Raw genomic sequence first — 16,245 nt, 5'->3', positions numbered from 1 at the left:
GGATAGTTTAAGAAAGTTATTAAAATTCTAAAAACTTTAATCACAGAGTGAATGTTATGTTTCCCCGCAGAAAAAACTAAGTCTATTTATAAGTAAAATACGGAAAAAATGGAATTTTATTTTTACAAAAATTACTTCTGGATACTATCATATGATCATAAACAAGCCTCTGTCCAAGTTTGGTAGAAATCCAGTATAGTTTAAGAAAGTTATTAAAATTTCAAAAACTTTAACCACAGAGTGAATATTTGTTGACGACACCGACGACGACAGAATGTAGGATCGCTTAGTCTCGCTTTTTCGACTAAAGTCGAAGGCTCAACAAAAGTCTATCAAATATGCAAAAAAAATCACTTTTCAGATGGTTTTTGCCAAGAATGAAAGTGGCCGCATCCGTGTTCATCCACAACCTTTATATATGTTTTGTATTATCATCAAATACAACTTACATTTCAATATTATGAATGAAAAGGAATGTGGCTGCATTCATTTTAGATGGAAACCGTCTAAAAATTAACTAAATTTGAAGACTTCAGTAATTTAGCATGACTTAATGATGCTAGAATGCGATATTTGTGCATTGTGTTGGCAAAAAAACAGCTCTTTTTTATGTAGCAGAAGCATTTTACTTTCCAAAATATAGCTTAAAGATTACATTTTCACAATTTTCTAAAACTGCTATATTTTGGGGCCAAAAAGGGGTCTTACTGAACCTAATCCTTTTCCATAGGCTTGTGTGGAGACTTCCGCAAAACCATGAAATTCAATATCCACGAGCATGTAAGTTTTTCTTAATCCACGAAAGTTGGTATCCACAAAAATAAATGAATCCACAGTACATAATAATATCAATTATGTTTTTCTACCTTTTCATCATCTTCTTTCAATGTAAAACCCATTCGTATTGAAACTTTGTGAAGTGTGAGTGCTCTCTTTTGGTTTTTAATAGCAGATGAATAAGATTCGCTTGTTGTACATGTATAAGCACAAAGTTTTCCAACTTCATCAACCATTTTTCTAAACAGTTCTAGATCTACTATGAGAGTCTTGGAGCAGAGTTGCAGGATAACAACTTTCCCCTGTAATAAATCAAAATATTTAAATCGAGTTACATGTACTTGTAAAATATATTTGAAAAATCTTTTGTATAGTATAATGAGAAAGACTGAAATATTTGAATTTATTTATCCTTATTAAATATGCAACAGAGACATTTATAATCACATTGTGATTTAATTAAATTAATATTGATAAAACTCCTATTGTCTTTCAATATGAAAATCTATTAGTATCTTAAGATTTATCACTGTTTAAAATAAACTGATACATGTAATGTAAGCAAACCAATCAAAGTCAATACACCATGACTGAGGGGGCGGAGCCAAATAATCTCCATGGCAATGAGATGTGACAATGCTAATACATCTGCATACCAATTATCATTGATGTACCACAAGTGGATCTCCATAAACTGACCTAATCACAAAGTGAAACATGTAAAGTAAGCAAACCATTCAAAGTCAATAGACCATGACTGAGGGGGCGGAGCCAAAAAATCTCCATGGCAATGAGAGGTGGAAATGGTAATACATCTGCATACCAATTATCATTGACATACCACTAGTGGTTCCCCATAAAACTGAGCTAATTACAAACTAATACATTGTTGACGCCATCGCCGTCGCCTACGCCGGAAACAGCATACTTATGTCTCGCTTTTTGACTCCGTCAAGGCCAGACAAAAATGAACAAAACTTTAATTTGGAGGGGTGTGAATAAAGTTATTTTTCTTTACATTGGAGGGGTTGGAATACAGCTACTTTTCTTTACTTTGGAGGGTTGAGAATATTGGTATTTTTCTTTCCTTTGAAGTGGTTGAAATTTAGTTAATTTTGTTTACTTTGGACGGGTTCAAATATAAGTATATTTCTATACTTTGGAAAGGTGGGAAAAGAGGTATTTTTTTTTACTTTAAAGGGGTAGGAATATAGGCATTTTCTTTTCTTTGGACAGGAAGGCATTAAGGTGTTCTTTTTTACTGTTCATGTATCTGCCTCACATAACAGAAAGTTTAAGCCAAAAAGTAACCTTAAAGTCATAAGAAACCTCAAGTCAAAAAAAAAATAATGCATATGTTTTTTATAACTCAATGGATAGTTTTCATTATAAAACTTATGTACATATACTTTTTTCTGAAGAAAATTCTTTAATTTATTCATATTTAGAAGAAGTTTACTTTATTTGAATTGCTTCCTTCCAACAAGCAATTCCCCCCCGACATATTTTCCGTATGCAAGGTGACCTCAGTGTGACCCATCTCGTAAAAATCCGGTGACCACAATAAGCATGGATGTCCTTAAAATAAACTATTATCTGTATTTACATGTTAAACACGTGCTCAATTTCCATGCTTTTTTGTTTATTTTTCGTCAATTGGTGACAATCGTTAAACTTCGCTTCAAAACACGAACTTTAATTACCTGCCATATTTTCACAACAACACTGACCGATTGAAAAAAAAAATGATGATTAAACGAAATTTACACGAATAAAATGATAAATTCGGGTACAGAAGACTAAGATAAGAAGATAAGATGGCCGCCAAGATAGAAAGGAGTTGAACATCAGCTCTGCAGTATTTGGCATTTTTAAGCTGGATTTTGATGAAGAATTCTATTGAAAGTTATATCATTATATTCAGAATTGTATGGACTATATAGAAATCAAGTTATTTTGAAATTTCCTTCTTCAATGGACTTGTATTAGTGTTAAAAACATTTTGGATTCAGTGGAATTTAATAATTTTGTATTTTGAACTGTTGTTTAAAATATAGAAAGTATGCCTGGGGATAGTAATCAGAAAGGTGTTAAAACTGTACAAACAATGTTGGCTGCTAAAAAGCCTGGAGCTAAAGAATCTTCACAAGAAAAACCACCAAAGCAGAACAAACGAACTCATTCAGATGTAGCAGATGAAAGTTTGGAATGTACTGATAGCATGACTAGTATTCAAACTACTCTTAGTGAAATCAAAAAGGCCCTTCAGGTAACAGTTACTAAAGATGATTTAAGTAGTGCAATTAACTGTTTGGTTCAACAAAAAGACTTAAAAGATATTGTTACCAACATTGTTAAACAGTTATTATTAACTTTTGAAAAGAATTTCTCAGAAAAAATTGAAGCAAAAGTAAGGGAGACAACTGGAAAGTTACAAGATCAAATGGATTCTCTGATGATAGACAATGAAAACCTGAGAGAACGTGTGAGGGCAAAAGATAAATCTATAGAGAAATTAGAAGAACAAGTAAGTGATAACAACAATAGAGCTATTGATGCAATTAAGCTTGGAAATTATAATGAACAGTATAGTAGAAAGCATAACATCAGAATGCTCAACTACCCAGAAAGGCCTCATGAGGTATTGAGAGATGAGTTTGTTAACATGGTAAACAAAGAGTTAAAGGTAGACATTAAACCTGATGATGTACAGGCAATACACAGAATTCCTGGGAAAGAGGGACACATAAAACCTATCATTGTTAAAGTACGCAATACTGAACTGAAAATTAAAATTATGAGACAGAAGAGAGGGCTAAAAAATGACATCAAGTTCCATGATGATATTACACAGCGTAACCTAGGACTGATGACAAGATTAAAAAACGGTGAACATTTTGAAAACGTCTGGTTTTATAATTGCAATGTCTATGCCAAGCAGCAGGATGGGAGTAGAATTAGATTTGACTTATTTGACAATATTGAACAAAAACTGAAAAACAAAAACAAAAAAGGTCATTGAAATTCATTTCCTTATTTGATACATTGCTTAATGTTTCATCACTGTAAAAAATGAAAGATAGTACATGTAATAAGATTAAAACAATCTGGGTTGTGCATATTATCAATTTATTTACTTATAATGCATCTCTCTGAATTTGATTTAAATAATTTGAATTCATATTTGATTCAAAGTACTTTTTTTTTTTATATATATAATTCTATTTATTTTTGTTTGTGTGATCCCTTCTTAATTTGAAGATAACTGTATATTTATTGAAGGGAGATAACTCAAAAAAAAATAATTACAAATCAAAGGGAGATAACGAAAATCTTTTATTATTTTTACTTATCATGAATCTCTCAACTAAATATATATACTAATTAAAACATTGTCTTTAGAAAACAACTATCTTTATATTGTAAATAATTAAATGCCATACTGTAAATGAAATTTTGTTGTACAAAAATGACTTTACAGGTATCTATGCCAAAGTGTCATCTTATTGTTGAATGTGTGTATGATTGTATAAACTATGATTGTGTATTGGTTTTTAAGTTAGAATTTATCTGCTCAAGTTTGAAATATTGTTTTGTTTTATATGATAATGGATAATATTGTAACAGTGTTGTCTATGAATGTAAGGGGTCTTTTTTCTAATTCAAAAAAGAGAACAGATGTTTTTGATTGGGCGAAGGGCAAAAATGCTTCAGTAATTTGCTTTCAAGAAACCCATAGTAATAAAGATATTGAAAAAAAATGGGAAGAGGAATGGGGAAATACATGTTTTTTCAGTCATCATAGTAACAAAAGTGCAGGTGTCAGTATTATGTTCAAATTAGGTCTTGATTTTGAAGTGCATAATTCTATTATTGATATAGATGGTCGTTATATTATCTTAGATTTATCCTTGTCAAGTCAACGCATTACTTTTGTTTGTTTGTATGGATTTAATACTGATGAACCTTCATTTTTTAATGACATTTATAAGAAAATGGCATCATTTTCAAATACTAGCTTTTTATTATGTGGGGACTGGAATGTTGTACAAGATACAAACATAGACACTTACAATATTATTCATAATAGAAACCCAAACTCACGAAAAAAGATTGAAGAAATAGTAGAAAGTCTTGAGTTATTAGATCCTTGGCGGACCTGTTATCCAAACGATAGAAAATATACATGGCGTCAATGCTCACCCATAAAACAAAGTCGGCTTGATTTTTTTCTAGTCACAGAGGATCTGTTTTCACTCATGAAATATACTAACATTATTCCTGGGTATAAGACAGATCATTCTGCTATAACTTTCACCTTTTCTGCCAGTTTAGCAAAGCGGGGAAAGGGATATTGGAAATTTAACTCCCAACTGTTGCGAGATTTAGACTATATCAAAAAAGTTAAAACATGTATAAATGAGAGTATTTTAGAATATTATGAATCAGGCAACATAGATGATCTGTTAAATGTTAAACTCTCATGCAATGATCAAGTATTTTTTGAGTTGATAAAAATGAAAATTAGATCTTTGTCTATTGGTTACAGTATTCAAAAAGCTAGAGAGGAAAAAGCTGCAACACTTTTACTGGAAAATGACATTCAAAGTTTGGAAAATCATATGAACATATCTCCTGATGGTCAAATTCATGCAGCTTTAAACCAGAAAAAGTTAGAATTAGAAAATATAAGAGAAAGAAAAATTGAAGGTGTTTTTTTAAGATCCCACGCTAACTGGCAAGAGAATGGGGAAAAGTGTTCAGAGTTTTTTTGTAAATTGGAAAAGAAAAATTTTATTAAAAAAACGATAACTGAGCTCATAGATGAAAATGGAAAACATATATCAGATCAATCTAGAGTTTTACAAGAAGAAATGAATTTTTATAAAACATTATACTCAAGTAAAAATCTGGAATGTGATGATGATTCCTTTTTCAAGCACAATGTTAAACTCACAGAAGAAGAGAAGGATTTGTGTGAGGGTAATATTTCTTTTAAAGAATGTGCAGAATCTCTAAAATCTATGTCAAATGGAAAGAGTCCAGGCTCAGATGGGTATACTGTAGAATTTTACAAAGTCTTTTGGCGAGATATTGGACCTTTTCTTTTTAGATCATTATATTTTGGCTATGAAAATGGGGAATTTTCTAAATTTCAGTATCAAAGTGTCATTACGTGTATTCCAAAAGAAGATAAAGATAGACGTTATCTAGCTAATTGGCGCCCAATTAGCCTTATGAATACTGACACCAAGATTGCTTCTGCCGTTATTGCTAATAGAATAAAACCTGTTTTACCATCTATTATCAGTGACTGTCAGAAAGGCTTTATTAAAGATAGATTTATGGGTGAGAATACACGTCTATTGTATGATTTGATGCACTATTTGGAAAAGCATAACAAAACTGGTCTTTTACTACTAGTAGATTTTGAAAAGGCTTTTGACTCTATTGAATGGTCTTTTTTGAAAAAAGCATTGAAGAGTTTCAATTTTGGGCCATCTATATGCAGATGGTTTGAAGTATTTTATTTGAAAGCATCAAGTTGTGTTATAAATAATGGCCATCTTTCAAGCTTCTTTAATTTGGAGAGAAGCTGTAGACAAGGTGACCCCCTCTCCCCTTATCTTTTTATTATAGGTGTTGAGTTACTTTCTATGAAAATAAGGTCAAACCCCAAAATAAAGGGAACTTTTGTTCATGAAAATGAATCCCTTTTGAGTCAATATGCTGATGACACTTTCCTTGTTTTGGATGGAACTGAAACATCTTTGAGGGAGACTTTAAATTGTTTCGACTCATTCCAAAAAGTATCTGGGTTAAAAATTAATTCTTCTAAAACTAAAGCTGTGTGGGTTGGGAATAAAAAGTATTCAGATCTGATTCTCTGTCCTGATTTAAAACTTCAGTGGTCCTATTCAAATTTTAAACTTTTGGGAATTGAATTCTCTTTAGATCTTGATAGTATGCCAGAAATTAATTTCTCCAAAAAGATAAAGGAAGTGTCAGGCATTCTTAAGAGTTGGCAACATAGAAAATTAACCCTAATGGGAAAGATTACTGTTATCAAGACTTTGGCACTTCCAAAATTAATTCACCTGTTGACTGCACTACCCAACTTGCCAGAATCAAAATTAAATGAGTTGAATACTTTATTCTTTCAATTCATATGGAATGGAAAACCTGATCGAATTAGACGAAGTACTTTAATCGGAGATATTCCACAAGGAGGTTTAAATATGATTAATATACATTATTTTAATATATACCTTAAGATTGGCTGGATAAAGAGGTTTTCATCCAATTTATATGGTAGTTGGCAATCATTATTATTAAAAAACCTTGAACAGTATGGTGGAGAAAGGGTATTGCATTTTCAAAAGGAGAAACTCAGAGAAATCTCTGATAGTCTTAGCAATCCTTTTTGGAAGGATGTATTTTTTAGCTTTCATGTAGCAAGGCCTGCTACCAATATTTCTGTTCAAGATATTTTGTCATTAGATATTTTAAATTTTGCACCTCTTGTAGATTTTCCGTATTTTATTCAGTGGCATAGAAGGGGAGTGCAGTCTTTGTTTGACCTTATTAACTTAGAGACTAAGGACTTTTGTAATTTTGATCAGATAGGACCAAGACTTCAAACAAATAATTTTTTAAAGTATTATGGTCTCATTGCTAACATTCCAAAGTATATGAGAGAATATATTAAAGAAAAGATTGCTCATGTAAATTTTGAAACTTTTAACTGTATTGATATTTTTTTGGAAAGATTATTGTGTAACAAAAAGGCAAAGTTTGTATACAAAGATCTTGTTGACAGAAATGTGCAACTGCCAACAGAAAAGTTCTTACAATGGGAGGAATCACTAGGTATTGAAATTGCAGATTGGTCAGAATATTATGTTATTTTAAGAAAATCATGTAAAGACACTTATTTAAGATCTTTTCAATATAAATTTTTACATAGAATAATTGCAACTAACACTTTCTTATATAAAGTTAAACTTAAAGATTCAAAGCTTTGTACTTTTTGTAAGGTTTCTGATGAAACCATGGAGCATTTATTCTATGAATGTCCAATAACACATTTTATATGGCAAACTTTTTCACAAAAACTGAAAAAATATTTTGTGAACTTTACATTATCTAAGAAGCACATTTTTCTTGGTCTTCAAAATGAGAGTTTACTGTTGAATTTGATTACTATTATTGCAAAGAACTATATATACAAATGTAAATTGTATGAAAAGAAACCAAGTATTATAGGGTTATTAGCAAAAATAAGAAAATATCAGGAAAATGAACATTATATAGCAAAGAAAAATGGTACCACACCTTATTTTCAAAAATTCTGGGCCCCATTAGATTACATTTTTACTGATTAGTCACCATTACTTTTGATTCAAATCATATAAAATAAAAAATGAAACTTACAGTTCATAAAGAGCAGATCTTTACAAAGATAACATTTTTCTTTGCAATACACAAGTTGATTTATGTTATGTTAATGCAAGTGCGAGAGTGTGTGTATGTGTGTGTGATTGTTTCTTTTCCACTTTTTATTATAATGTTAATATTCAAATAATATATATTCACATTAGAAGAAAAAAATGTAGTCAATTTTTTGTTGTATATATATATATCAAACCTCTTAACACCATAGTCAGGTGGTGATGTAAAGGGATTGTAAAAGCCTGACTACTGAAAAACAAATAAAAAAAAAAAAAAAAAATAAGCATGGATGTCCTTAAAATAAACTATTATCTGTATTTACATGTTAAACACGTGCTCAATTTCCATGCTTTTTTGTTTATTTTTCGTCAATTGGTGACAATCGTTAAACTTCGCTTCAAAACACGAACTTTAATTACCTGCCATATTTTCACAACAACACTGACCGATTGAAAAAAAAAATGATGATTAAACGAAATTTACACGAATAAAATGATAAATTCGGGTACAGAAGACTAAGTTAATGATGTTTGTACACGTTGCTTCAAGAATTGGAAGAACATAATTTTTCACCAGTCACTCGTTTCTTATGACTTTAAGTATTTTGTTTTTTTTCTTTTTAAAAAAGAAATTTCAAATAAGGGCTATTCCAGAAAAAAAAGTAGGGGGAGGTTTGGAAGGCAGTTTTTGTCAGCACCCGCCACCCAGACAATTGTAATTGAGAATTATAGTGCATTATAGTGTGAAAAGTTGCTCTGATACCCATCACCCATTTTTTATTAATACAATGTGCCTTCCAACCCCCCCCCCCCCCCCAACCCCCTACATTTCTTTTTAGAAAAGCCCTAAGGGAGACTACAGTAACTGCCTACCTGTTCCTGTAAAAGTTTTGCTATTGAGAGGAACTCAGCTCCTGAAATGTCCAAACTTTCTGTAAGTCCAGAACTTATATCAATCACTTCATTTTTCTTCACAGTTTCTAAGACAACACTTAGGTATTTCTCAAACTTTTCTGCTATTTTGTATCTCATTTCCTGATGGTGTTTCCGACAATCCAAAACTTCTGTCATTTTGTCATAAACACTATTTAAACACTACAAATAAATTAGGAAAATGAGTATATACTGTTTAACTTTAGCTCTCAACCAAATTATTGAAAACCAACTTATTTTCATAGATACTTTATTTTGAGCTAAGCTCTTTCTAGGTGACTTCACACGACACGGTGAATTATTTTCATGATTTTCTAGAAGTATTTACATAAATAATCTGTGTTTTATTAATTCATGACAATTTACATTCACATTATTTTTCTACAATAAATGGCTCTGTATGTCAACAATTTTATTCTAAACCAATCCAAAACTTTCTTTATCACAGCCCCAAATGTTTGAATTGCTCATGCAAGTGACAATGTGACACAAAATTATAACCATTCAAAAGATATCAAGCATAGTATGAGTGATTATACATGTAACATGTAACATAATACTGCACAAATACAAGCTGAATAAAATTTGATATCAAATGGATTTGGCTATTTTTGTTTTATGTCCTTTATTGTTCTGAATACCTTTTCCTCCGTTGAACAAAATAAAGAAAAAAACTTAAAATAATAATTTTAAGCTAAAAAGCTTGGATTTTTTTTTTAAATTAATAAAATTTAAGAGCAATTAAGGTGGTACCTAACACTTTAACAAAAATTAATTTGGCTCGTTTAATTTTCTTAAAATTTTAACAAAGTATCGACTTTAACCGTTTGACAAAAATATAAAAATTTCAAAAAAATTTAAACCAACCGTTTAATCAGAAAAATTACACTGGTTATATAGCAGTTTGACAACACTTATTTTGATCATAGAGAAGCTTAATGTTCCTTTAACAACACAACGTATTTAAAACGTTAAGCTGATTTTACACAGTTATCTCCCTGTAGTGTTAGGTACTACCTTTATAAACATTATAATGGGGATTTATTTATTTTTGTGGTCACCATTTTCCATGGATTGAGGAAAACTAGCATTTTTGTGGATATTTTGATTTTGTGGTTTTGACAAAGTATGCATATATTCCTTAAAGAAATTTGTAATTCATTGAACATTGAAATTTAAGGTTTCCCTGAATCAACAAAATCCATGAAAATAGGAACCCAACAAATACTAATGAATCCACAGTAGTTATCCTTCTGTGTATACAAATAACTGTTTTTTACCTCTTCAGATTCCATTTCTATGGACATAAAATGAATTCGTTCATTTTTCTGTGTATTGAAAGTTTCTAATCTTTCCTTAGCTGCACACAATGATGCATACGCATTCTGTCCTACCATATCCATATCAGAGAAACGTCTGGAAAAAAAAAGTAAATATATACAGTATATCAAATGTTTATAGTTCGTAGATACTTATAGTTATTTTTTTCAAAGAAGAAAAACAATCATTATTTTTCTGTTATATTGTAACAAATTCATCTTGATATCATTTATTTTCTTTAAAAAAATAAATGTACTTAATACTTTTTACAGGAGACGCTGCTTTTAAATGTTTATTTTTTGTCTGTTTTACTGATAGAAGTTCTGTTATTGAAAGTTGTTTCAGTGCAGTTATAAATAATTAATCATTCAACCAATTTTTTTTTTAAATGTAATATGTTGTCACTGATCTCAAACAAGAGTTCACACACTGAAATGCCTCGCCTTTTTTACAAATCATTGATATTATGTTGATAGTCCTAAATATAAAGCTTTATTACAACTGTCACATAAATTTCACATTAACCAAGAAAACTTAACATTGACCAATGAATCATGAAAATGAGGTAAATTTCAGATAACCAATGCCAGGCAGGCATGTACAGCTAACAATTCTTTCATACAACAAAAACAGTTGACCTATTGGTTATTGTTTAAGAAAAACAGACCAAAACACAAAAACTTTACACTGAGCAATGAACCGTGAAAATGAGGTCAAGGTCAAATAAAACCTGCAAGACTGACATATAGATCATAAAACATTTCTATACACCAAATATAGTTGACTAATCTATATACAAAGTATGAAGCATCCAGGTCTTCCACTTTCTCAAATATAAAACTTTTAAGAAGTTAGCTAATGCCTCTGCAGCCGCTGGATCACTATCCCTATGTCGAGCCTTCTGCAACAAAAGTCGCATCCTCGATAAAAAAGGTCAAGTTCGATATTGATGATATTTACTTTTGCTGCTTAAGAGTTAAGATTTGCAACTAAATGGAAAATAGCATTTTAAAACATTTTCAGGCATTAGCTGATTACAAAATAGCTGTATTTTATAGCTATAAATACGTTACCATCATAAATTCTGAGTGTAACCCCAATTGCGTCATAGGTCAGATGGAAAATCCCAACTAAAAATAAACGTATTCTCACTGGTCCGGACATATACCCCTGTTTGCCCATATTCTTCCATTCAATTTCCATCTGCGACATCGGTCACACGTGCACATCAAACAGATTCAACAGAGAAGTGTTTAGTTTTTTGAATAGCTTAATTGCTCTTCATATATATTGTGTATTTTATTGGAAATATATTCCCTTGTTTTGTTTAAATTTCTAAACAAATTATTTGTGTTTTTTTGACTAAAGTAAAATTTATTATGGACTTTAATTTGAATAGTCCGTATGTAAGTATTCCTGGTTCGGACTATCTCTTAGATGGGTCACTACCTTTAAGTCCCCCCCAAACTACCAGTACATTGACCGGAGTTTCGACAACGGTGTCTGGTAATGCTACCTATCCGACCCTTTCACAAGGTTCGGCCATGCATTTTGGGGGGGTACCTACGTCAACTTCGGTGACTCATACTTTATCTAGGTCTGTTAATTCAGCGGGTACTATTAGTTCTGTCCCAGGTACAGCTATGGGCTTGAACTTGCCAGGTTCTAGACCCCCATTATCCTATTGTGGGTATATGCTTCCCAACACGGGCACACAACCTTTACCCTCATGGTCTCAGCCACCTTGGCCACAGTCTTACCCTTATGGTGGGTTTATGCCAAACCAACCTGGTTTTTGGCCTTATAGGGACAATTTCTATGGTCCCCCTTCTGGGGTAGCTACTGCACCACCTTTAGCTCCTGCTCTACCCGTAGCAGTATCTTTGACTTCTGCAGTAGCTCCTACCACCGTACCTGACTCTCAAGCTTCTAGTTCTTCACATGGTACTCAGGTTTCTGATCATGCATCACCTTTGGATGGTTTACAGAAGTTACTTTTAGACTTTGGTGAGTCTTTCAAGGCAGAATTCCATACTCTATCCAGTCGTATGACTCTACTGGAAAATAGAGTTTCTTCTCATCAACCTTCTCCAGCTAAGTCTGTAGAATGTGATGAGAGGGAGGATGACGAGCTTTCTGTTTCCCCTGGGAGTCATGAAAGGGCTTTCCTCACTGATGAGGATGTTGAAAGTTCTTCTTCTCCCAAGGTATCGAAGACGGCCCCTGAGCCTTCTTCTAAGTCAGCTCAACAACCTCCCACCAAGGAGACTGAGGATCCTCCTTCCTTGAAGGATCTTAGGGATAAGGTGTATACCTTGATGAGGGATGAAGCACATATCCCTTTTCTCTCTCCTTCCAAGCCGAAGAAACCTTCTTCAACTTTTGAGGCTTCCTGTGGTATTTCTCAGGATACTGTGACTTCTCACAATTCTTTTCCTGAATCTGGCCATATGGCTTTTGCTTTACAATTTATTAATGAAGGTATCGCTAATTCTGCTAGTGAAAAGGTTTCTAATAACAATATCTCAGGATTTGGAATGTCATCCTTTACTGATCAGGTTAAGTACAAGGATTTTGATATCTTTGATTCTTCACTGGGTAGACTTGTTCCCAGTTGTGACAAATCTATGTCATCTTTATTGGGAAAAAAGCCAGTAGATGGTCTTCGTCTCACTCAACCTGTTTGGTCAAAGACTGAGAATCTCCTTCGTAGTGCTTCTCAAGTTCTTGGCACAGCCGAACATTTTCTAGCTGCAACCGGACATTTGCTTAACAGCGAAGATTCGGTTGTTCCAGCAGAAGTACGATCCTTCTTACTTCAACTGGATAAAGCTTTAGGTTCATCTCAGTTGCTTTTAATGGGTTCTATTGCTAATTGCACCCTATCTAAAAGAGCAGAGTTTCTTGAAAACATTTCTATAGCTGAGCCTTTGAAAGATTCTTTACTGAAATCTCCACTCTCTGACAAGATGTTTGGTTTACCCTTACAGCGGGTTCAAGAGGAACTCAGCAAAAACCCTCCTCCAGTCAAAGTTAGTGTACAAGTTACTAATGGCAAGAGGTCGGTTAATACTACATCTAGTTCTAATAGTACTTCTGCTTCAGGTGGTCCTCCTTCTTCTGCTAAGAAAAGGAAGAATAACTACGGCAAACCGCAGAACAAACCCAATAACTCAGGAAAAAGCTCAGGTAAGCCTTCTGGTGGTTTTAAGGGTTCCAAGAAACCTGGGTCTAGTACCTAGGTTCTTGCCCCCTCGTACGTTATTGACAGCTTCCCCAGGGGAAAATTTACAACAAGTTCCTCAAAAATCAATACCAGTAGGGGGGAGGTTAAGTTTTTTCCTAAATCAGTGGAAGAAAATTACCTCAGACTGTTATGTGCTGTCAATAATTCGAGGGGGATTAACACTTCAGTTCAAGAACCCACCTCCTCTATCTGCAGTTCCAATAAGTTTGTCTCATACACAAGACCCAGTCAAGTGTCAACTTCTATCAGTAGAAGTGGACACTATGTTACAAAAAGCTGCAATAGAGGAGGTGTCGATCTTAACTCTGTCTCCGGGATTTTATTCCCGTCTTTTTCTGGTTCCAAAGAAGACTGGAGGAATGAGGCCAGTCATAGACCTATCTATTCTGAACAAATTTCTTATTGTTCCCCACTTCAAAATGGAAACAAACAGATCCATCAGGGCTTCAATCCTTCCGGGAATGTGGACTACTTCTCTGGATCTTTCAGACGCGTATTTCCACATTCCCATTTCCAAAACTTACAGGAAATACCTTCGCTTCGTTTGGAACAACAAAGTTTTCCAGTTCAAGGCTCTCCCTTTTGGCCTGTCTACAGCCCCTTTGGCTTTTACAAAAATCATGCAGGCTGCTATAGCTCACCTACATTCCCTGTCTATTCAGATTCATTCCTATCTGGACGATTCCCTTCTCAAGGAATTTTGCCCAATCAAATTGAGGGTTCAGACAGATTTGGTCATCAATTGTTTTCTGTCCCTAGGCTTCCTTATCTCTTGGAAAAAGTCAGAGATAATTCCGTCTCAAGACTTTGTTTTCCTGGGAGAACATTTCCTAACCAGTGTAGGCCTAGTCCTCCCACCAGAGGAGAAATTTACAAAACTATGTCAGAAAATACATTTATTCCTGACGGTTCAATCAGTCACAGCACGTCAATTCTTGCAACTTCTGGGTCTATTGAACTCTCTGGCAGATGTAATTCCATTGGGACGACTTCACATTCGTCCGCTTCAGTTTTATCTGCACAAGTTATGGATTGCAGCTTCACAAGAATGGGAAGCATTGATTCCAATCACTCAGCCTTTATTTCCACACCTTCAATGGTGGTTAGTATGGGAAAATGTAATGAGGGGCCTATGTCTGTCCCCTCAAGTTCCCAGTCTAACATTATTCACAGATGCCTCCACCCTCGGTTGGGGAGCATATCTGGAGGGGCTTACAATCTCGGGAGTCTGGAGTCCAGATCTTTTGGAAGAGCATATCAATGTATTGGAAATGAAAGCAGTTCTGTTTGCACTGAATCATTTCCAAATGTCTCTAAAGAATCAGTCTGTCATTCTGGCCACGGACAACACAACAGTTGTAGCTTATCTCAAGAATCAGGGAGGAACTCATTCACCTTCTCTTTATCAGATAGCCAGAGACATTCTCCTTCTGTGTTTTCAACTCCAGGTTCATCTAGTGGTGAGACATATTGCGGGGCACCTCAATATTCTAGCCGACACTCTATCCAGATCTCTTGCTCCAGTAAACACGGAGTGGGAACTACTTCAAGTAGTTTTCAAAGCTGTGACTCTTCATTGGGGGTCACCTCAGATAGATCTGTTTGCGACCAGTCTCAATCACAAACTTCTAACATTTGTGTCTCCGGTTCCAGATCCAAAATCTTTTGCAGTAGACGCAATGAGCCTATCTTGGAAAGGAATGTTCGGGTACGCCTTCCCTCCTTTCAGGTTTCTCTCCCCAGTACTTCAGAAAATAGCAGGGGAAAATTGCAAGATCATAGTTATTGCTCCAGCATGGCCAAAACAGTCTTGGTTTCCAGACCTTCTGCGCCTATCATGTGCTTGTCCTCTAGTTCTACCTCTGAGACCAGACCTTCTGTCTCAAATCAAGGGCAAGGTTCTTTATCAAAATCCAGAAAAACTTCATCTACACGCCTGGCTTCTCTCAGGGTTAGCCTCAGAAAGAGAGGTTTTTCTGAAGGAGCAACCAAGCATCTCACAAAGTCTGTCAGAGACTCCACTAGCATTGTCTATGATGCAAAATGGTCAATCTTCTCAGATTGGTGTAGTGAGCGGGAAATTGATCCTTTCCAAGTCACTGTACAACAATTAGCAGACTTTCTAGTTTTTCTTTTTGAATCCAAAGGATTATGTCCCTCTACTATTAAGGGATATAGATCAGCTATCTCAAGAACTATTCATATTTCTGGTGGCCCAGATTTTGGAATCAATGAACATATTTCTCTTTTGGTTCGTAGTTTTAGTCTTGAAAGACCAAGACAAAAAACTTTAGTTCCTAAGTGGGACCTTGGACTAGTTTTATCCTTTTTAAAACTTCCTCCTTTTGAACCAGCAGAAACAATAGATTTAAGGTTTCTTTCCTATAAATGCTGTTTTCTTTTAGCTTTGGCTTCTGGACGGAGAAGGAGTGAAATCCATGCCTTCTCTATTTCTGATGCTTGCCTTCGATTTAACAGGGATAAATCTTCGGTTACTCTTTTAACGGATCCTGCTTT

General features: G+C 33.9%; 1 protein-coding gene across 1 annotated transcript in view; it reads right to left on the bottom strand.

Annotated features, from left to right (window-relative positions):
* The window catches only part of LOC134697791 (uncharacterized), an 82,036-nt gene that overhangs the window by 43,934 nt on the left and 21,857 nt on the right, over positions 1-16,245 (bottom strand). Inside the window, exons 10-12 of the mRNA XM_063560077.1 lie at positions 10,442-10,577; positions 9,102-9,323; positions 867-1,079 (exon numbers count right to left, since the gene is read on the bottom strand). Coding sequence (XP_063416147.1) covers positions 867-1,079; positions 9,102-9,323; positions 10,442-10,577 — 571 coding nt within the window. The remainder of the gene's footprint in view (positions 1-866; positions 1,080-9,101; positions 9,324-10,441; positions 10,578-16,245) is intronic.

This window comes from Mytilus trossulus, chromosome 14 (assembly GCF_036588685.1).
Source record: "Mytilus trossulus isolate FHL-02 chromosome 14, PNRI_Mtr1.1.1.hap1, whole genome shotgun sequence".
Taxonomy (NCBI): domain Eukaryota; kingdom Metazoa; phylum Mollusca; class Bivalvia; order Mytilida; family Mytilidae; genus Mytilus; species Mytilus trossulus.
This window is presented reverse-complemented; position numbering and strand designations above follow the sequence as displayed.